The sequence below is a fragment of the Salvelinus fontinalis genome, chromosome 17 (assembly GCF_029448725.1).
Source record: "Salvelinus fontinalis isolate EN_2023a chromosome 17, ASM2944872v1, whole genome shotgun sequence".
Taxonomy (NCBI): domain Eukaryota; kingdom Metazoa; phylum Chordata; class Actinopteri; order Salmoniformes; family Salmonidae; genus Salvelinus; species Salvelinus fontinalis.
The window spans coordinates 24304713-24328332 of NC_074681.1; the positions used below are offsets into that span (position 1 = coordinate 24304713).

Consider the following 23620-nt stretch of genomic DNA (forward strand, 5'->3'; position numbering starts at 1 on the left):
CTCTGACATGCACTGTCAACTGTGGGACCTTATATACACAGGTGTGTGCCTTTCCAAATCATGTCCAATCAATTGAATTTACCACAGGTGGACAACCAAGTTGTAGAAACATCTCAAGGATGATCAGTGGAAACAGGATGCACCTGAGCTCAATTGCGAGTCTCATAACAAAGGGTCTGAATACTTATGTAAATAAGGTATTACTGTTTGGTATTTTTAACACATTTGCAAACATTTCGAAAAACCTGTTTTCACTTTGTCATTATGGGGTATTGTGTGGAGATTGATGAGGATTTTTATTTATTTAACCCGATTTTAGAATAAGGCTGTAACGTAACAAAATGTGGAAAAAGGGAAGGGGCCTGAGTACTTTCTGAATGCACTGTATTTGCAGAAATCCATTCAGGTGTATTTTGTGGCTTATGGCGAATGCGTTCTAATGTTCTAAAGTTGTGCTGTTGCGCCACACAGTCCAGTTGAAAGTGAATGATGGCAGGTCCTACTGCCTGTAAACACACAGTCCAGTTGAAAGTGAATGATGGCAGGTCCTACTGCCTGTAAACACACAGTCCAGTTGAAAGTGAATGATGGCAGGTCCTACTGCCTGTAAACACACAGTCCAGTTGAAAGTGAATGATGGCAGGTCCTACTGCCTGTAAACACACAGTCCAGTTGAAAGTGAATGATGGCAGGTCCTACTGCCTGTAAACACACAGTCCAGTTGAAAGTGAATGATGGCAGGTCCTACTGCCTGTAAACACACAGTCCAGTTGAAAGTGAATGATGGCAGGTCCTACTGCCTGTAAACACACAGTCCAGTTGAAAGTGAATGATGGCAGGTCCTACTGCCTGTAAACACACAGTCCAGTTGAAAGTGAATGATGGCAGGTCCTACTGCCTGTAAACACACAGTCCAGTTGAAAGTGAATGATGGCAGGCCTGTGTGGCAAATGGCTTGTTTGCAAAGGACTTCTGTAGCTCTGATTGGCTATGGTGCACCGGTCTGCGTAGACACCGGTCCTGGACGAGACGGATGTTTTTATTACGTTTTATTTACTGCAGTGTCAATGAATTGTTCAAACGCATGACCGCTTTCCCACTCTATATTGCTGTAGAATTTCAACAAATGCCTTAGTACACGTCATTCCCAAACATTCTAAGAATTTGTGAAAATGACCATATCTAAGTACTGGCTTGTCAGAACATTTTTCAAAATGTATCATATTCTTCCTGGGAGTTTATAAGAACATATTTGAATAAGATTTAATGTTGCGAAAATGCTGTTAGTTCCACTTTAATTATTTTGACTGGCTGCACAATCCCATTGACATTGCATTTTTGGTTGCTCAAACATGATGCACATTGTCTCTTTGCCTGAACTCTCTGGCATTGAATCATGTACCTACTGTAGCTGTATCACACTATGGTCAGTAAGGTGCACCAGCTGGTAGAAGCATCCAGTAGCAGGTCTGTGTAGTTGTCTCAGCAAACTGTTTTTCCTTTGGTGGGTGGGGGTGGGGGGGGGGGGGGGGGGTATCAGGCAACCTGTGTTTTTGCCAGAGGAGCCTTACTGTGAACACATTCCTCACAGTAGGAGGTCTGACTGAGGTACCCGCACACTAATTAATACCTGAAAACGGCCTTATAGGATGAAGGGAGAGGGATGGAAGGGTGTGTGTTGGTGGGTGTGTATTATCAGGGAGGGGAGAGGGAGCATTTTCAGTGTGTTGAATGACCTACAGTACATGCCTTTTCAAATGGTCATTTTTGCATTAAATTCTATATTTTTCTATTAAACTAATTTCAGCAACAACAAAAAAACGAATTATAACAATGCTAACAATAGGATAAATGTCTGTTGGTTAAGTGAATGGTGTCTGACTAGGAATGGTTGTTTGTTTCGATACCAGAGGGCCGAAAGTGAAGAAACTGCTGATCTGATCTTTCTCCTGACTGTGTCAATGGCCTCTGGCCCCAGGAACGCTACAGGAAAGGAGAGGGAGAGGAGGGAGTCAGGAAATACTTTTCTGTAGCCATTTGAAACAGATTGCCTATTTTAGTCATCCTGTGAGGCTTTGCGTTGCTTTACTGGAAATATTTGCTAACAGTGTGACTCTTCAAAGAAGATGCCCCAGTTTCTCTCTCAAGGGCAAATTTAAAACAAACATATATTTGTGTTGGTTTACAAATAGTGCATAACATAATTAATGTAGGTAAATGTAGCCTTGATCTAATCAAGACAGGCTGAAGTAGACTTGGTCTTCAGGGTACTAATAAAGTAGAATTGAATTGAATTGAGTTCACCCATAATCAGGTTACCAGTCATAACTGTACTCCACTACTGAGGTGATGGGGATGTGTTTTGTACCTATAATTCATTGCATCTCAAATGAATTGTTTATTATCTTATATGATTGTCAGTGTTGAGACAGTTAGGGTTAGTGCTACTGCTGTAACGACAATGTATTACCAGTCTAGGGTTAGGGATTTACTGTAGGGGAGGGGTTTGAGCAACGGGGCCTCCTTCAGCTCCGAGGAAAAGGCTACACAATCATGTGTGCTGATCCCTCAACCCTCACACCCCTCTTATAGCCAATGGTGCACTCCTTCCCACATTGACCAGTTTGATACAGAACAATCAACAGCAACCATTTATGGGGTTTTCAGGGGGGGGATCTTTGTACTGTAGCTTCCTGTACAGCTGTTTCCACTGTCAAGGCCTGAAGGCTTATAAACGGACGTCTTGATTTCCTCATACAACAAATGGGTCATAAATACATTAAGCCAGGGTGAATATCCCACTGTACATGAAAAGGACATACAATATGTGATCGTTTTATAACAGGCTGTCTTCACTGAGATTATGGAGAAGCAGTTGCACCTTTAACAGACTGTTGTAGGACCATGAAGCATCTACAGTGAGCTCCTAAAGTATTTAGACAGTGACGCGTGTTGAAATGATACAATGACTATGAGGTCAAAGTGCAGACTGTCAGCTTTCATTTTAGGGTATTTTCATCCGTATCGGGTGAACACTTTCTGTACATAGTCCCCCCATTTTAGGGGACCAAAAGTATTGGGACAAATTCACTTATATGTGCATTAAAGTAGTCAAAAGTTTTATATTTGTTCCCATATTCCCAGCACACGATGATTACATCAAGCTTGTGACTTTGCAGTTTGTTTTGGATGTGTTTCAGATTATTTTGTGCACAATAGAAATGAATGGTAAATAATGTATTGTGTCATTTTGGAGTCACTTTTATTGTAAATAAGAATAGAATATGTTTCTAAACACTTCAACATTAATGTGGGATGCTACCATGATTATGGATAATCCTGAATGAATCGTGAATAATGATAAGTGAGAAAAGTTACAGAGGCACAACAAACTGCAAATGCATCCAACAAGTTTGTAGAGACACAAGCTTGATGTAATCATTCCATGCTAGGAATATGGGCCCAAATACTACACTTTTGACTACTGTACTTTAATACACTTACAAGTGAATTTGTATTAATACTTTCGGTCCCCTAAAATGGGGGGACTATGTACAAAAAGTGCAGTAATTTCAAAACCGTTCACCCGATATGATTGAAAATACCCTCAAAATAAAGCTGACAGTCTGCATTAACCTCGTAGTCATTGTATCATTTAAAATCCAAAGTGCTGGAGTATAGAGCCAAAACAACAAAACATTTGTTACTGTCCCAATACATTTGGCGCTCACTGTATATGGAGAATCACAGCTGCTATATGGTGTTTGCCAATAATATATTAATGACACCAACTGGTGGCTTGCGGGCCGAATTTGGCCCGCGGGTGGTTTTATTTGGCCCCCGAGGTTTTCTGAGCATAAAAAAATATTTTTTTTCAATAAATTGTTGGACATAAAAGACTGTAAAAACACCAGGAAATCAGCTCCAATTTATTTTAATTTAAGAAATCTGTTCGCAAGTATTCCAACACATAATAGAGAGACATGTGATCGTACACAAATGTAAGCAAGATTTGAAATTATTATGTTTGAGTCAAACATTATATCTGTTTGGGCTTCTTGTGGTCTCTTTGCAATCTAGAAATCATTTGTAATCATGTTCTGGCCCCCCGACCTTCCACTCAAGAAAAAATCGGCCTGCGGCTGAATCTAGTTCGTGATCCCTGACATACAGTATACTGTAGCTCCCATCAATACATCAATAGGAAGTAGTGTATCACATGACATGGGTTTGAGAGTGTAGGTTTTCATGTGGAGTGTTTGTCTTGGGTTGTTTCCATGAGTATCCCAGGGTTTGTGTGTGTGTGTGTGTGCGTTCTTTCATGTGTGTGTGGTGTTTATGAAGGGGTAGGCACAAGGGGTGTGAGGGGCGCTGGTTTGAAATGGATCCGGCTTCCTGCATGCATGTAATAACACAGCATTTGGATGGTGGCCAAGGGCATTTAGATCTGCAGGCACTTCCAAAGGAGACCCCCCAGCAAGCTTTGAACACGGGAATACACACACTGCTTGTATTAAAGATGCATTATAAAGGTTTTGTATAATGTCAGCCAGTAGTTTTGAAAGTTGTTCTCACAAGACAAAACAGGTCCCCGAATTTTGTGCACAATTGTGTACAATGGCATTCATTTTTTATGATATGTTACGTCTTACACATTTTTTAGAATGTTTCCTGCAATTCGTATGATATGTTACGAATTCAAATTCGTACAATATGTTACAAATTTCTAAGTGCTTAAGATCCTGTTCAGTCTCTTTAACTCTGCCTCTCTCACTGTCTATCTTTCAGGAGGCCTTTGTTGAGCTCTATGACAGACAGAGGGACTCCGTGTCCTGTTCGTGGCCGTCCATCAAGACTGTCTTTGGCCTGGCTGCACTGGGGGCCGCAAGCCTTACCATCGGAGCTTACCTTACACAGAAGTGAAGGAGTCCCCCCCCCCTCTCTCTTTCTTTTTGTCCTCCCTCCCGCTCTCACTCCTTTCTCTTTTCAAAGGCCCTCTCCAAGATCCCCAACCTGCCTGTCTTCAAAGCTTCTCTCCCTGTTCTCGAAAAAACATCCCTCTTCCTCACTTAAAAAACAGACACAAATCAAACAACAGCAGGAAACGGAGTCACTGCCCACACAGACGAAAATATGTCATGAAAGTTGTGCCATTTAACTGTAATCACAAAAAGTTTGGCTTGAAAAGAGACGAGAGGAAGGGAGGGTTGGTGTCGTTTTTGTTCTGCCTGCTTGAGTACTAGTTGTAGCATGAAACCTTTGTGTGCTCGTGTAGACTTGTGTAGCATGTGTCGGTGAGGCAAAAGAAAGCATAGACACTCTTAGAAAAAGGGTTCCAAAATGGTTACTCGACTGTCCCCATAGGAGAACCCTTTTTGGTTTCAGGTAGAACCGTTTGGTGTTCCATGTAGAACCCTCAGTGGAAAGAATTCTACATGGAACCCCACATTTTTTTTCAAAAGGTTCCGCTATGGGGACTCCCTTCAACCCGCCTTCAAAGGACTTCCTCCACACAACAGCTGCTCTGAATGTATAATGGAAGGAGCTCGCTACTAACCAGCACGGTGTGTCTGTCCACCCACCGCTTCTACACTGCAATATACCAGGATACCAGGAGCATGACAACTCTGAACACAGAACCATTAGTTACACACACCAGCTCTGACAACACGTCTTCTAGGCGCCACAGACGCAACTTGCTCTGCAGTGATCTTAGAGAGATCTGTTGGACAATGCAGTAGTCACTTTTTTTGCATTTGACCCATATGAAATGTAATAAGAGAAAGATTGAGGGAGGTATTAAAGAGAGGATAGAGGGAGGTATTGAAGAGAGGATAGAGGGAGGTATTGAAGAGAGAATAGAGGGAGGTATTAAAGAGAGGATAGAGGGAGGTATTGAAGAGAGAATAGAGGGAGGTATTGAAGAGAGAATAGAGGGAGGTATTGAAGAGAGGATAGAGGGAGGTATTGAAGAGAGAATAGAGGGAGGTGTTGAAGAGAGGATAGAGGGAGGTAACGAAGAGAGAATAGAGGGAGGTATTGAAGAGAGGATAGAGGGAGGTATTGAAGGCGTGAATAGCAGGTTAGTTAGAGCTTTTGGCAGCCGAAACCCCTGTTTGATCAGATGTTACTGACAGAAAGTGAAAAATATTATTCCACCTAGCTGGGTTTCTGGCTTAGTCGGGATCGAGGGATAGAGGTAGATACACAGAAAGAGAATGTGTGAGAGACAAAAAGAGGGAGCGAAGTCATAGAATGAGCAGAAATGTGGATACAGACAAAAAGAGATAAAGGTGTTGGGGTCAAACTGAAGATGTGGATTCATTCCAAAGGTTCAGTGACAGTGAGCCTCCCTCTCCAGATGCTTGAGGCGCCTCTACAGCCTGTTCTAAGATGTCTTACTTGGAGGAAGAACTGTGTCCCTGAATGGCCTGGCATGGTTCTGTTTGGCCTCACGTCACTCCCTCCCCGTCAGATGTCTCTGAAATGCATTTCTTGTACTCTCACAGCCTCTTTTTATTACTCTATCTCTCGCTCTCTTTCTCCCTTTCTCAATCTCTCTCTCTCTTGGTGTCTGTCTCCCCTTCTGCCCATATGTCTGACCAGAAATCAAGGTCTCACCCACCCAAGTCAAGCCACCGCTGAAAGGGGACTGAACCAAACTGCCAAATCTCCCAGAACATGTCCTCCAGCTGCTGCTGGGCTCTGATCTAGGGGACAAAGAGGCCCCACATACCCCCCCACGGCCTACGCTAATGGTTGATTCCACATTTAGGAGGACCTCCCAATGTGCACCTCTCTCAGTTTCTCAAACCGTAGCAGACTACAACATAGAATACCCAACAAGAAAAATCCCTATTGGACACAAAGACTCTCTACTGTTTTGAAGTGGTGTCCATTGTATTCCCAGTAACTGATATATTTGAACCCCCTTGCTGCGAGTCTGTCGCTGCAATGGCACAGATCACAACATCTTTTTAGAGTAAACAATCATTTCCCAGAATACGTTAGGTGTTGTCTAGTGTTGGAGATGACATAACCTTCTTGGAAAGGCTTACTATCCATAATATTTACTATTTTGCTCTCTCTTTCACACACACACACACACACACACACACACACACACACACACACACACACACACACACACACGTGTATGTAGATAAGCATGTGTAGAGAGCATGTTGTTAACTCATCGCAATGATTTCTCTCAGCAAAAATCTCTCTTTGTTTCAGTCTTCTTTTATCAACGCAAAACATATGTCGTCTGAAGTTTTCATAGAATGAGTATTCACTATGTATACCCATATTTATGTTAGATGTTACACATACCAACTTATGATTTTTATTTATTGAGAGGTACCAGAACACAGATATTTAAATCATAGATGAGATGAAAAGTTAAGATCATGGAGACACTCAAATGTCTTGAGAAATTGTATCTTTCGTTTTATTAATGGAACCACACTGTAACAATACACTATTTGGGGCTGCTATTGTATCAACAGTAGAGTAACATTTCTGTGTAAGACATGTTAATGTGTTAATATTGGTTTAACACTGCTGTACTGTATAGTCCTGATTTAACTTAACTCACAGCTTCAAACTGCCACACAGATACAGTATATTGTTATAGAAAGCTGTAAACCAAAGTGAACCTGTAAGTAACATTGTGTTAGTAAGATGTAGCATGAAGAGATAAACACATGCCAATTCACTTTCACTTCTTTTAAATATTGTCGGAGTGAGATTTTGCAGGAAGGGTTTGTCTGGCAACCTATTCCCTTTATAGTGCACTACTTTTGACCAGGGACCAAAGGGCTCCATAGTAAGTAGTGCACTATGTCAGGAATAGGGTGCTATTTGGGAGACAGTAAATATTAGCCTGCTTGGTGTTCATAACATTTCAGTAGATACCGTAGAACCCGAATGCATCCAAGTGGACATGTGTTAACCGCTGCTTTATTGAGGAACATGTATGTGTGGTAATTGTTAACATAGTAATGAATTCCTTCTCAAGCTTATGTAGTGACAGACAAGTCTCCACATCTTGTGCTTTTGACCTGCTACATTCTATCATCATAACCAAGGGCACCCTTCTTTCTCTATTATACCAGAGGTGAATCGCCCTACTCATCATAAACCCTCCAGTGATATGTACATATGAAAACAGAAATTAGTATGACATTTTTTTTCAGGAGTTTAATAATAAGGAGTATAGTAGGAGTATAATAAGATAATAAGTCACTAACTGACTTGTTCATAAATAACATGTGTAAAGGTTTGTATGTGAGGAGCAATCATTTGAAGTATAAAGTCATTCTCATATTCCCTTCTGTGATTCTGTTTAAATTAATGTAGCCTACATCACACCATGGTTATAGTGTTGTAAATATAATCCTCAACCTGTGGCACTTAAGAGGTCAAATCAAATGTGTTACCATTGTTTATGCTATGTATGTATCACAATAAGCTAGATGGGATCATGCTGTTCCCAATAAACCACATCTTTCCTGCAGTATGAGTTTGCAGTTTGTCATGTGTGTTTTTGGCATGTGGTTTGGTATTGTTTTGGGTGGTGATAAATATACAGCATGTATGTTCTGCTCAAAAGAAAATCCTTAATATTTAAGATTGTGTTGTGTTATATTGTGTTTATGGAAAAATAATGGACACCAATATTGATCTCAAATATGGCATCCACCCTGTCTGTGCACTACTACATAGAGAGAATGACAGAGAGAGGGATTGGGAGGGAAAAAGAGAGAGAGGAGGGAGTGGAAGGGAAAGAGAAAGAGTGAGAGACCTTTATGAGAAGTGTGATCATAGTGCTTTTCCTCATCTGTGTGGCTGTGTGCTGCAGTCTAGTCAGTCCATACGGGTGGCTGGCTTGACATGGCTGTATGAGACCCACAGCCTCCTATTCTAATGAGCTCTGTAGAGGAAAAGCAGCTGCACCCCACAAGACATCAAAGCCCCCCCTGAAACGCAGTTTCTCAGCCCTCTCCGACTGCAGATAAATGCAACGTGTAAAAACCAAATGCCCCAAGGTCTGGATTTTACACTCTTTCCTCCTCATTCATATCACACTTGTCTTCAAAGGCCAGGGACGTGTGCTGCTTCACAGAATTAGTGAACAGCATGATGCAGTAAAACTAATGCTAGAGAGAGAAAGAGAGAGGGAGAGAGAATGAGAGATATGCCTGAGGAGAGGAACAGAGTGAAGTTCATTTGAGTTTGAGCCCCTCTCAAGCCCTTCTCTCCATGCATATAAAATACATGACAAGCTTCGAAGAAGGAGAATTTTAAATCACCCTTACACTTTCAAGGGAACGTCCAGTGTGTGTTTTTGTGTGTGTTTTTGTGTGTGTGTGAGAGAGATAAGCAGTCAGATCAGACACAGGCCAGCAAGCCAATAAGCCTTCCTGCTTTAGGGCTACAAGGTGTTGGGAGATTTCATCCTCACTGCTGATCCAAGACCAGTATCAAGAAAAATACTAGTTTTTACCTTTGCAGTAGATCCAGATCCATTGAGATTACAGTGCCATTCCTACCCCACATACAGACTGACAGCCTCCTGCTTGTTTATCTTCCCTGTGAATATATGGAATATATCATGCCTATAAATAAATATTATTTTGTTGGTGAATTTGGAGCAGAATATCTGGTGTCATATGAGTGCTATGAAATGACATTCTGCTAACCTTCACAGTCTGTCTATATATCATACAATCACATGGTGGTTAGTGACAAATACTACTTGTATTAGACTGTCACCTTGTGGCTGGTGTTCAGAAATCCTTGGGAAGGTCAATAGTGTTTTCCGAGGAACTCTACCCTTTACTTGAAAGCTGATGTAGAACAGCTTTGGAGGGAGATGTTTGTTGGTATGTGTGTGGCTTGATGACATTTTATTTCCTTGAAATATTCTAATTATAGAAGCAACTCCCTAATGTGTAAACAATTTCAATGTCATAGGAGCACTCCAATAGTTTCTAGCATGGAACTTCAAAAGAGAAGGGAGAAACTTCTGTTGGTATGCTCTGAGCCTCAGACTAAATTGACTTAACCTGCTATCTAAATTCGAGTACTCTCAGGACTCCACGTGATGGTCAATCTTAGAATAGCTGTGGATATGCCTGCAGTGCAGCTCTTCACTAGTAGGTGGCAGTGTTCAGACATGTCTGTCAAATAAGGTCTATTAGAGTAGTGCATAAAAATGTGTTATACTGTATGAAGGTAAAATATAATGTGCATGGCAGTCATAAAAAGATCACATCAATTCCATTTTTATTTATTTAACTAGGCAAGTCAGTTAAGAACAAATTCGTATTTACAATGACTAGGAACAGTGGGTTAACTGCCTTGATCAGGAACAGAACAACAGATTTACCTTGTCAGCTCGGGGATTCAAGCTAGCAACCTTTCGGTTACTGGCCTAACGCTCAAACCACTAGGCTACCTGCCGCATTCAGGATTATCATAATAAGCAAATTGATTTACCCAAACACTTTTAATTTGGATTGCAAAACAGTTAAATATGGTGGTGCAAATCTACAGCCAAAAACTAAATTCAATAAACACATTACTTAAAAATACATTGTGTCATCGTTTATTTTTCTGCATGCAGAAAAATAGAAAAGTAAAGAACATTCATAACTGTTAGTGTTGTTTCTCATGCTTGCACATGTACATCTTGTTCTGAATATAAATTATCTTTATTTATATTGGCTTATATTGCCACAATATATTTACAAAAACAATATTAAAACTGCAGTTATTTCTACATGATTTCTTTAAAGTTACATAAAAATAAAGTTCTCTGGCACTTTTCCTGAAAACTTTCTTATTTACAGTGAAACAATAGAGATGAGTTGTCAGAGTTGTATTCTCTGGCCACAGCACAGGAGTCTGGTCAAGAGCAGTTCAGAATCCACCATTTTGCTTTATAGATGGAAGTGATCCATGGCTCAAGTGCATAAAGCGGGCAAAATAAATGGCTCTAAATCTCAACCCAAGGGTTATCGAGAATGAATACAAAATATATATATATCCAAAAATAAAGCATTTTTCCTGTTCTGTCTCTTCACAGCATGTTACTCATATACAAACAAAACCCCTCCATTCATAACCAGATAAAGCATGAACACCTGCAATTTCTCCTTCAGGTTAAATGAGAACACATTTGACAAGATCTTGCTTGTTCTTCAAGAACACTTCGTTTTGATGTATCATGGTTAGAGAATGGCATTCGCTTCCATGGTCAGGGGCAGGGCAAGCAAAAGGCACTGTGACTAAGGATTGGACAAAGAGACTGCATATAGCCCCTAAATGGGGTGTGGACAACAACTCATTATAGCAACATGTGGCTTATCATAGAACATGCTATAATATGGCCACTTTTGATACTAAAATGAAGAATGCAATTTTATCTTCTAAATGGTCTGTGTTTGACAGCATAGAATATAGACTGACGTTATTTACTCAACCATCACTTTTAGTGGTCCAGTACATTCCAGCTCCACCGATACAAACAGGTTATTATTTCCCGTGGGAACTTAGACACATGCTTGTGCGTATCATCAAGTAAGATGCCTTGGCCATATCTGTCAATCTACTTGTTCATTGAAGGTTTGAAACTATCCAGAGTGACTAGGCACTGTTAACACGACAGAGCAGCATGATACTGAGACAAACACCAAAACGTATATAGCCCTCATATACATACATAACCACAGTCCAGACTGGCTAAGCCCCATGGTGAATCAAGTCCAGTTCCATTCAGACAGAGAGATGCTGGTCCTCCAGTATTAAAGCCATATACCTCCCAGTAGCAGTCCAATCCAGCCCAGCCCTTTGGTTTCAAAGTCTAGTGAATCAATATGAAGGGCTCTGGGCCACATGTCTAGAACCATAGACTTAAAGGTAACTGTCAAAATAAAGGAAACACCAATATATTAATAGGGCATTGTGCCACCACGAGCCGCCAGAATAGCTTCAATTCACTTCAAGTGTCTGGAATTATATAGAAGGGATTTTTCCAAGAGAAATTCCATAATTTGGTGTTTTGTTAATGGTTGTGGAAAACACTCAGGCACCACTCCAGAATCTCCCATTAGTGTTCAATTGGGTTGACATCTGGTGACTGGAGACACACACCCAATTTAAACTCCCTGTGCTCCTTTGAGACCCCTCTTTCAAAGTCACTGAGATCTTTTATTTTAGCCATGGTAAGAAAATAATGGGCAACTGTGCATTTTTATACATGACCCTAAGCATGATGGGATGTCAACTGCTTAATTAACTCAGGAACCACACCTGTTTAGAAGCACCTGCTTTCAATATACTTTGTATCCCTCATTTACTCAAGCGTTTCCTTTATTTTGGCAGCTACCTGTAAAATACAAGTTATATATTTTAGGACAGCCTCTGTGATTCCACCAGCAGTAGACCCCCGTCTCACTCCAGGAGGCCCTCCTCTCTGCAGGCATCTAGGGGAGGGAAGAATAGACATGTGAGGTAAGGACACAAGAATACATCCCACTAGCCTGGTCCCAAATCTGTTTGTGCTGGCATTATAATGACCATAGGTGTTGGCTATAGCGACAGATCTAGGACTAGGTTAATGTCCAACATAACAATAGTAGGCTTATTTGCATCAGGGAGATAGTTGTGCAAGATGCTTCATGTTTCTTTCACGCTCACATCTGAGTTGATGAGTCTGCTCACTGCAGTTTTCAAATCTGGGAACTGATGCACCAGCCAATTCAAAATGCAATTTCTAAATGCATTATGACTGCACCAGCAAAGGCATTTCCTTCCAAATAACAAACATGCAAACTCATTATTCTACATTCTTTATCTTACATCATTCTTCTTCATTATTCAAAACCATAAGCAGATAGACAAAATACCAAGACAACAAAGAAAGGCTACCAAGCATATGGTAGTAAGACGTTGACATTCTATTAGAATCTGAGGGTAGCACGAGAGGACAGGACACAGGACACAGACACACAGCCAAGCCCACACCAAACTGTCACGAGCTGGCATACAGGATGGCTCAAAGGCACAGGCAGCCTGGCATCAAGCCCATGCCATCCGCTTGTGGGTGCCAACCAGCAAATGCCTGAGTGTGTGTTTGTGTCCTACCTGTGTGAGGAGGGCGAGGCAGGGCAGGGCAGGGCAGGACAGGGTGGGAGCTCAGGGTCCCAGAGAAGTATTAGGAGGGGGTTAGGAATGCTGAGCATCTATACCTGCTGGGCTGAGCACCAGGGCCTGCAGGATGTCAGACAGGGAGATGATGCCCTCAATGGCCGAGCGCTCATCCACCACTACCAACCGGTGGACCTGACACACACACACACACACACACACACACACACACACACACACACACACACACACACACACACACACACACACACACACACACACACACACACACACACACACACACACACACACACACACACACACACACACACATATATAGGGACACGCGTACAAAGAGACACACACAGTTGAAAGAGAAAAGGAGCTAAATTGTTTATTTGAAAAAATAATAATATTTAACCTTTAACTATGCAAGTCAGTTAAGAACAAATTCTTATTTACAATGACGGCCTACCCCGGCCAAACCCGGACGGCGCTGGGAGAATTGTGCGCCGCCCTATGGGACTCTCAATCACGTCCGGATGTGATACAGAGGGACAGTGAGCATTTTGTGTCTGTGTTGAGTTTATGTGTTATTGTTGTGTTGTTGCTGTTTTGAATTCATGTGTGTATGTATGTGTTTGAACTCACCTCTGCTTTGACAATCTTGTCCACGATGGTCTCCAGTGTATCCAGCTTGTGGCATTGCATGACCCCCTCAAAGTACTGGCAGCGATGCCTCAGAGCCTGGGTCACTGTGATGTCCAGGTTATTATAAGTCTTCTCTGCTGCCAGGTTCTATACACATGATACAGAGACACTCATGGCTTTTTGAAGGAAAACATTCACACAATATATTTTTGAGGGGGAAGTAACAGGATTACCAAGCTGTATTTTGAAAATCATAACTTACTATGACATCAAATTTGGAGTAAATATCCACCACTTTCCCTGTGAGGAGATAACATAACCAGAGTTGAACTGAGTCTCAATCAGTCAAATGTACCTGTAAAGTATATTTTAACAACAGTTGTCAAAGTATTTTACAGTAACACATACCAGATACGTCCACAACAGGCAGGGCAGACACCCTCCTCTCTACGAAGATCTGCAGGGCCTTGATGATGGGTGTGTCAGGGTGGATGAAGGCTATGTTCTTGTAGGTGCCGATGCCCAGCTCTCCTAGAGTCTGCTTCATAAAAGCCGGCTTGGGCATCTCACGCACCTGGAACACATAGGTTAAAATATAAAACCTATCTATCTATGACTGGAACACAAGAGAGGATCACTTTTTATTTCTATCTGATTTCTTCAACTCCACTAGAGGGAAGCAGTCTAGTGAAAACACTTCGTATTGTTTTATGACAGAGAGTGTTCTTCCTCTAAGGGCCTAGTGTGTATAATATTCCAATGTAACGTCAGATTTTTAGTCATGGGGCTCGATTTTAACAAACCTAAACGCAATGGTCAATCTAACTTCTGGTGGTAGTGGGTGGGTCCGAAATATCTTTGCCATTTTCACAACCACAATTATTGGCGCAGTTGCTGGCGTTGGCACGAAAGGGCTGGGTTTCAATGAATAAACAAGTTGTGGGTGTGTCAAGGCTTGGCTGTTCACTGGCAAATCTGAACATGCTCCATGGCTAAATATGTGGTTGCTTAAAGTTGTGTATTTACGGTGTTTTATGTATTGCCTTGGAATCAACTCCAATTCCAATGTTAGTCCGTTATAGTTTGTTAAACAGCTTACAGAAACAAACAAACAAACAAACAAACATGTAGACCTATCCCATCTATTCTAAATATGTTAACTTGAACCTGTTTGCAGTCCACATTGATCTAAGTAATTGCATGGCTTCAATGTGGAAATATATACATATATCATTCGCACTGATATAGGGGCTAGGCCTACTGTAAATTGCCTAATGGCGGAGGATGGACATGCCAAATGTAGTCAATAAGCAATATTAAATGAATTATTGATAAGGCCTAAAAAGAGTGAATAATTCAAATCAAATTCTAAACAAAATGAAATAGGCTATGTTGTTTTAAATAGGCTATGTCTAAATACACTTAGACGCCATAATTGGAGGGTTTTATGCACATCCAAGCTTTTCAACAGTTACTTTTTTATTTAACCTTTACTTAACCAGGAAAAGCCCATTGAGACCCAGAGCCTCTTTTTCTAGGGGGACCTGACCAAGAAGGCAGCAACAATCAATATAATTAAAACATACAACAATACAAAACAACATGATCCAGCCTAAAAAAAAGCATTTACACTCCTCCTTAACAGAGTCTCCCATCAATATTTTAAATTCATTCAGTGGCACTAACATATCTAGATGAAGCGTGGATTGTAGACTATTCCATGCCTCTGGTGCACAAGTAGCTGGACAAAGATCCAATATAAAGATAAAAGGGAGAATGTCCACTCATCTTTATACTACTTATAACATTTTATATATACTGAACAAAAATATAAAAACACGACATGCAACAATTTCACTGAGTTACAGTTCGTATAAGGAAGTCTGTCAATTGAAATAAATTGATTAGGCCTTAATCTATGGAATACACATAACTGTGAATACAAATATGCATCTGTTGGTCACAGACACCTTAAAAAAGGGTATGGGTGTGGATCAGAAAACCAGTCAGTATCTGGTGTGACCACCATTTGCCTCATGCAGTGTGACATCTCCTTTGCATGGAGTTGATCAGGCTGTTGATTGTGGCCTGTGGAATGTTGTCCCACTCCTCTTCAATGGTGTGCGAAGTTGCTGAATATTGGCGGGAACTGGAACACGCTGTCGTGCATGTCGATCCAGAGCATCCCAAACATGCTGAATGGGTGACATGTCTGGTGAGTATGCAGGCTATGGAAGAACTTAGACATTTTCCAGGAATTGTGTACAGATCCTTGCGACATGGGACCATGCATTTTCATGCTGAAACATGAGGTGATGGCAGGGGATGAATGGCACGACAATGGGCCTCAGGATGTCGTCATGGTAACTTTGTGCATTCAAATTGCCAATGATAAAATGCAATTGTGTTCATTGTACGTAGCTTATGCCTGCCCATACCATAACCCCGCTGCTACCATGGGGCACTCTGTTCACAACGTTGAAATCAGCATTCCGCTCGCCCACGACGCCATACACGTGGACTGCGGTTGTGAGGCCGGTTGGACGTACAGCCAAATTCTCTAAAACAAGGTTGGAGGCAGCTTATGGTAGAGAAATGAACATTAAATTATCTGGCAATAGCGCTTGTGGACATTCCTGCAGTCAGTATGCCAATTGCCAGTTCCCTCAAAACTTGAGAAATCTGTGGCATTGTGTTGTGTGACAAATATGCACATTTTAGTGGCCTTTTATTGTCCCCAGCACAAGGTCCACCTGTGTAATGATCATGCTGTTTAATCAGCTTCTTTATATGCTCACTGGTTTGCTCCTTTCAAAATGTATATATTGAATAAAGCTTTGGTGATTTAAGATTTATTTCCAAGCAGTCTCATGACGACCCAAACACTTCTTGACTAGCCTACTTGATCACATTGGGCAGGACAAAAAGAAAACAGACTTCATTGACTGGAGGGGAGGCTATGATTGGTTTTTAGTCAAATAAAACGAAATGGGGAAAAAACATTACTGTTTTATGTTTCTAAATAGGAAGTATACAGTCACCAAATCACATCTTGTTCCATGCGCCTATGGGCAGTGTGCATCACGGCTGGATAGGCTGTGTTTCCACTGTCAAAACTGTGCTTTTAATTGGTCTTAACTATCCCTATAAGTGCTGCCTGAATTTAGCACTTTGGATCATGTTTTTAAGGAAACGCCTCAAATATTTCCACCCCTCCCACCTGGGCGGAAGTGTGCTGATGTTCGGTAAATTGCCGAACCTGGCGTTAGGACTGGGAAACGCCAGTGCACCAGTTCGTACATGACAAAAATGACAAACTAGCGTGCGTTTGACACTAGCGCCGCCTTAACGCCAGCCGAAAATAGAGCCCATGGTTTTAGACTTACAAAGAGCTGTAGGAACTTGAGGATCCTCTTGTGTGTGAGGATGTAAAGTGGGTTCCCCGTCACAGGGTCGATGACAGGCAGCCGGTGGATCTTGTTTTTAATGAGGGAATACACTGCATCAAATATGCTGCAAAGACAGACATAAAGCGCAAATGAAAAGACAATTCTGGTATTTTCTTCACAAATACACACACTCTTACCTGTATAATAACCATTGTTATGTTATGAGAACGTACCTTGATTCAGGTGATATGTTCACTAAAGGCTTGAATGTCGCTTGCAAATATACTTCTGTAGAGAGACAAAACAATGTAAGTTAAATGTTCTGTACATGTCATTTAATGTCATCATTTAAACCAAAGCTTGTTACATACCTCTCCATGTCTCAAGCTTATGATCTTCCAACTCATATATTTGCACCTATAAACAATAAAACTATATTGACATCTAAAGAATAATCCAACATAGGATTTTCATGGTGAACAAATATTTAGCTAAAATCGGTTCGTCCACTCAAACTTACCAACGGTGACTTGTAGTATCTGTGTAGTATGATGATAAAGTCTGTGATTGTCAACATTCCTGAAATGAGAAATGCATGCCTATAGATAATAGAATGACTAACAGTTGTCATAGAGCCGTCATAAAGCATTAGGTTGCCAACTGACCTCTAGCCAACAAACCATGCTCCACTGGCCATGGCTATTACAAGTCATCTCAACAAATCAGTTTTTTTTAAAGAAAAGTGACAAATGTTGTACTTAATCTGGAGATAATTGTTATCTACCAGCATGTACAGTTGAAGTCGGAAGTTTACATACACTTATGTTGGAGTCATTAAAACTTGTTTTTCAACCACTCCACAAATGTCTTGTTGACAAATTATAGTTTTGGGAAGTCGGTTAGGACATCTACTTTGTGCATGACAAGTAATTTTTTCAACAATTGTTAACAGACAGATTATTTCACTTATAATTCACTGCATCACAATTCCAGTGGGTCAGAAGTTTACATACACTAAGTTGACTGTGCCTTTAAACAGCTTGGAAAATTACAGAAAATGAGGTCATGGCTTTAGAAGCTTCTGATAGGCTAATTGACATCATTTGAATCAACTGGAGGTGTACCTGTGGATGTATTTCAAGGCCTACCTTCAAACTCAGTACCTCTTTGCTTGACATCATGGGAAAATCAAAAGAAATCAGCCAAGACCTCAGAAAAAAATGGTTGACCTCCACAAGTCTGGTTCATCCTTGGGAGAAATTTCATCTGTACAATTTTATCTGTACAAACAATAGTACACAAGTATAAACACCATGGGACCACGCAGCCGTCATACCGCTCAGGAAGGAGACTCGTTCTGTCTCCTAGAGATGAATGTCCTTTGATGCGAAAAGTGCAAATCAATCCCAGAACAACAGCAAAGGACCTTGTGAAGATGCTGGAGGAAACAGGTACAAAAGTATCTATATCCACAGTAAAACGAGTCCTATATCGACATAACCTGAAAGGCCGCTCAGCAAGGAAGAAGCCACTGCTCCAAAACCGTCATAAAAAGCCAGACTACGGTTTGCAACTGCACATGGGGACAAAGATCATACTTTTTGGAGAAATGTCCTCTGGTCTGATGAAACAAAAATAGAACTGTTTGGCCATAATGACCATCATTATGTTTGGAGGAAAAATGAGCATGCTTGCAAGCTGAAGAACACCATCCCAACTGTGAAGCACGGGGTGGCAGCATCATGTTGTCGGGGTGCTTTGCTGCAGGAGGGCCTGGTGCACTTCACAAAATGGATGGCATCATAAGGCAGAAAAATTATGTGGATATATTGAAGCAACATCTCAAGACATCAGTCAGGAAGTTAAAGCATGTTCGCAAGTGGGTCTTCCAAATGGACAACGACCCCAAGCATACTTCCAAAGTTGTGGAAAAATGGCTTCAGGCCACAAAGTCAAGGTATTGGAGTGGCCATCACAAAGCCCTGACCTCAATCTCATAGAAAATTTGTGTATAAAACTGAAAAAGCGTGTGCGAGCAAGGAGGCCTACAAACCTGACTCAGTTACACCAGCTCTGTCAAGAGGAACGGGCCAAAATTCACCCAACTTATTGTGGGAAGCTTGTGGATGGCTACCCGAAACATTTGACCCAAGTTAAACAATTTAAAGGAAATGCTACCAAATACTAATTGAGTGTATGTAAACTTCTGACCCACTGGGAATGTGATGAAAGAAATAAAAGCTGAAATCAATAATTCTCTCTACTATTATTCTGACATTTCACATTCTTAAAATAAAGTGGTGATCCTAACTGACCTAAGACAGGGAATTTTTACTAGGATTAAATGTCAGGAATTGTGAAAAACGGAGTTTAAATGTATTTGGCTAAGGTGTATGTAAACTTCCGACCTCAACTGTACGTATGTACAACAAAATGTGGAATAGTTTAAGAATGCATTCATTGGTGGATGTAGGTGTTTTGCATGTGAATGTATGTCATACTACATGAAGGGTGTGCCTTACCCACAAAACACTGCCTCTCTGAATCCCATAGTGGGGCAGCACGCACCCCGTTGGCCACTAAGGCAAAGAACGCCTTCTTCACCTGTGAAAAAGGATCATAATTCGAGAACAAAAAAATATATTGATGGTATTCCACATCTTGTAAAATGTTTAGTGTAAATCCTAAATAAAACAATAAAGCGTTCTGGTTTGATGGGTTTCATATGGAAACTGAAACCATGAGGTTAATGGATTTGGTGGCTGAGCTCCTAAACATCAGTGTTTCTGTACTTCCTTATGATTACTGTTTAACCTTTTATGAGTCAATAGTAATGCTCTCCTCATGGAACATTAACCATGCAATTTCCAATGCCTTTAAACCAAGGATGCACTTCAATACCCATAAGAATGTTCCTCAGTAGACACACCCTGTTAGATAAACAGATACTGTCAAACTTAGGTCAAAGTTAGTTAGTGCTTCTCAAAGTTATGTATACATCATCTTGTGAGCAGGGCTTACCTGTAGGCCAGTGTCGAACACGACCAGCTTGGAGCTGGTGGGAACGATGTCATAACAGCAGTGGGACTTCATAAAGCGCATGTAAATATCACTCTCTGGTTCAGCAGCTGGAAAGATGGGTAGAAAAATATATATTCACATTGTGTATACAGTACATCAAATCATTTCACTAGTCATCATACTGTATACTGAACCAATGAGGTTGGGCTGGGGGGAATTCCTTATTCTAACAAAGTGCACCCATGGGTTGAGATTGATTCCACTGCATGAGGCTTTGCGCTATCCATAGCCGCAGGAATATGTTTGGGGATGGGAGTGCTTTTCACCAACGGGTGCACACTACAGATAGCTATATTGGTCAACTAATACAGACTAGTAAAGGCCCAGTGCACTACTTTTGAGAGTTTTTGTTTGGGGGGGGGGGTTCAGCACCCCTACTTCGCTGCTATGGCGCTATCATCAGGCATGATCAAAACAAATCCTGCATAATAGGACTTAAATATGATATGTAGCGACAGGTGTTCAATAGCTTGTAACTGGTCCCATGTGGCTCAGTTGGTAGAGCATGGGCTTGCAACGCCAGGGTTGTGGGTCGATTCCCATGAGGGACCAGTAGGAAAAGGTATTAAAAGGTATGCACTCACTACTTTAAGTCATCCAGAGCTTCTGCTAAATGACTAAAATATATATATATTTTAAATGTAACTAATATTCACATTACAATTCACACCAGCACTTTACAAAGAAGCAATCAGTACCATTGAGCCTGGTCTTGAACTATATCAAAATAAAATTGCAAAAACGTCAAATAAAATCAAAATGTAGGTTATTAATGCAGTAAAATGCACTTACTTACCAACACCATCATCGTTTAGTTCAAGTTTCTCCAACATGCCTTCGAATAAACCGTAGAAATTCTGTAAGAATAAGAGGCGGGGGGGGGGTGAAGAACGCGCTCCAAATCTGGCACACCAATATGACCAGCCGAGCTGCAGGCACACAACAGCTCGCCGTTTGCCAAAGTGTGGACGAAAAAACTATGTAGATTCAATAACTGCTGGCACGTTCCACCGTGACAAAATCATACATTTGAGAGACTGACAGACAAATGTCCTTACGCAAAACCAACAAAAAGAAAAGCAAGCCCCGTCTGACACGCACAATACGCACTGCACGCAACTCATTCAAGTGCCCTTGTCCAAGTTTCTACTGTATGTGGGCAATTCATGTCGGGGGCTCTGGCTGCCAGTAACTTTAATGGCACATTATTATTAGACTACACGCCCCTTAACTGTAGTAGTGGAACATTCCTAAATCTATTTTGCTGCAGTCAATAAAGCCGTTGCCTACAGTAGGATCATACTACTGACTAAAACAGAGGAGTGAGCAACACGTCCGGATAAATAAACAGTGTGCAACATGTCCGGATAAATAAACAAAATAATACTTTAATTTAAAAGCAGTGTATCGTCTTAAGTAGATATTTTTCTGCGCATTGTGTGTATTGTGAATGTCAACGGAAATCGTTAAGGTTTCATTTATTATTATTATGATCACGCTCTAGAGACACACCCTCGTTGCAGAACGACCAAGGCTCTTCACCATATTAGGAAATCCTTTATGTTGCCTAGCAGCGAGAAGCCAAGGATTCCTTGTCCTTTTCTATGCCCATAACTGTTTTGCAGGACATTAAAATGCAACAATATACACAACGCATAGTTATTTATATTGACAATTATTTACAATAATAATGGCAAGGAATGAATGGGATGAAGTAGGCTACTTGCACAATGACTAAGACATGGTGCAGAGGTTGTGTACTGCAGCAAAATGATCCAATAACAAAATAAGTCAGTGTGCAGTTCATTTGCCTTTCTCCCTATGCTACAAAGCACTTCATCATCATGGCACGTTCTATGAGCCAAATCATATTGTGCTCTTTGTAGCATATGCGGATTCAAAACCATCTTTTTGTATTAGTAGTCTCCCCTAGCCCCTTGATTAGACCCTACCAGCGCACTGACAACCCACTGCAGTAGAAGAAACCGCCCTGATAGCTCACGCCTGGGATGCCTAACCAACCCCCCAGTCACCCTATACCTCATGGTGACACAGCAATTCTGCAGCCAAAACCACTACTGCACTGTCATAAATCTAGCCCGTCTAACCCCGCATCAGCATGAATCCCATCCCACTCTACTGCTGCTGCACTGCCACAGGGAAGGGAACGTGCTGTATGTTAACATGGGGCTGTAAATCTGAGATGGAGGGCTGTTTCATTAAAACGCTTCCAGATTGGATTTGGCAGAGACATTCCTTTGATTAGGGTAAGAGCCTGGTGTGTGTGGATGGAAATAAATAAAAGAGAGAGACCGAGACAGAGAGCAAAAGAGTGCGAGAGAGCGACTTATGGCTGTAATCATGATGCCTTGGGTGTAATAAGCAACAACAAAAAAAACAAGGATGGTGATGAAATATTGACTTACACTGTCAGGGTAGATATAATTCTATAGCTCAAATAGACAGACACACAGAGTTACTTGAATTATTAGTTTTAACAAGATACCACATCAATCAAATCAAGGTCTCTGTCCAACAGGAGAGGGGAACATAACAGACATATCAGTTCAAACATCTTGATTAGGCTAGTATTGAACTCTGCTGAGCTGAACGTTAGAGCTGAACAAACCGTCTTTGCTGAAACAATCACTTAATTCCAGTCATTTATATATTTTACCACTGTATAGGTCTAGGAGACTCAGAAAATCCCATCAGCTTTCCCCCTTAAACCACATTTCTTTGGCAACCCTGAAATATTGCTTCAATACAGTCAATTATCACTGCCACTAACAAACACAGTAACTCAGCGGTTGGTGTAGTAGGTAGTAAGAGGTATCACTCACTGGCTGTGAGGTAGCTTGGGGCAGTGGGAAAGCGTAGGGTATCGGAAAGGAGGAGGACATGGGGGGCTTGGCAGAGGACGGCAGGCTGAGGCGCTGTCCGGCGTCTGGTGGGGGTGATGAGAGGGAGCGTTCCAGGCACTCTGGGGCACTCTGGTGGACCTCCTGGGGGAACAGCATGTGCAGGCTGGGGGTGCTGGGTGGGGTGGGGGAAGATGAGAGGCCGGACACTGGAGGAAAGACAAGGACCAGAGAACAATTAACAGTTAGCACTGATCCACACAGGCCTGTCATGTATACATAGTTTCCCTAGAAATCTCCTGTGGTGCGGTTGCTATGTTCACAGGTGATATCAACTCAATTTCTATTGTGTTATTGACTGTACGTTTGTTTATTCCATGTGTAACTGTTATTTGTGTCGCTTTGCTTTATCTTGGCCAGGTCGCAGTTGTAAATGAGAACTTGTTCTCAACTGGCCTACCTGGTTAAATAAAGGTGAAACTA

At 41.4% G+C, this 23620-nt stretch overlaps 2 protein-coding genes across 5 annotated transcripts in view; one reads left to right on the plus strand and one right to left on the minus strand.

The window, feature by feature from the left end:
- LOC129814017 (apoptosis regulator Bcl-2-like) overlaps positions 1-8518 on the plus strand; it is a 49494-nt gene extending 40976 nt beyond the window's left edge. The window contains exon 2 of the mRNA XM_055866748.1: positions 4789-8518. Within this exon, the coding sequence (XP_055722723.1) occupies positions 4789-4923 (135 nt within the window). The 3' untranslated portion in view covers positions 4924-8518. The remainder of the gene's footprint in view (positions 1-4788) is intronic.
- A 1760-nt stretch (positions 8519-10278) lies between these two features.
- The window catches only part of LOC129814016 (5'-AMP-activated protein kinase subunit gamma-1-like), a 54039-nt gene continuing 40697 nt past the window's right edge, over positions 10279-23620 (minus strand). For 3 of the 4 annotated variants that reach the window (XM_055866746.1, XM_055866745.1, XM_055866747.1), the window contains 13 exons: positions 23120-23346; positions 21073-21133; positions 20217-20323; positions 19718-19799; positions 17716-17774; positions 17567-17612; positions 17429-17483; positions 17193-17319; positions 14215-14380; positions 14069-14106; positions 13807-13953; positions 13257-13350; positions 10279-12491 (listed from right to left, as the gene is read on the minus strand). In XM_055866746.1, the coding sequence (XP_055722721.1) occupies positions 12460-12491; positions 13257-13350; positions 13807-13953; positions 14069-14106; positions 14215-14380; positions 17193-17319; positions 17429-17483; positions 17567-17612; positions 17716-17774; positions 19718-19799; positions 20217-20323; positions 21073-21133; positions 23120-23346 (1241 nt within the window). In that variant the 3' untranslated portion in view covers positions 10279-12459. Of the gene's footprint in view, positions 12492-13152; positions 13351-13806; positions 13954-14068; positions 14107-14214; positions 14381-17192; positions 17320-17428; positions 17484-17566; positions 17613-17715; positions 17775-19717; positions 19800-20216; positions 20324-21072; positions 21134-23119; positions 23347-23620 lie in introns of all 4 variants that reach the window. The other variant, XR_008753218.1, reaches the window with a different exon arrangement.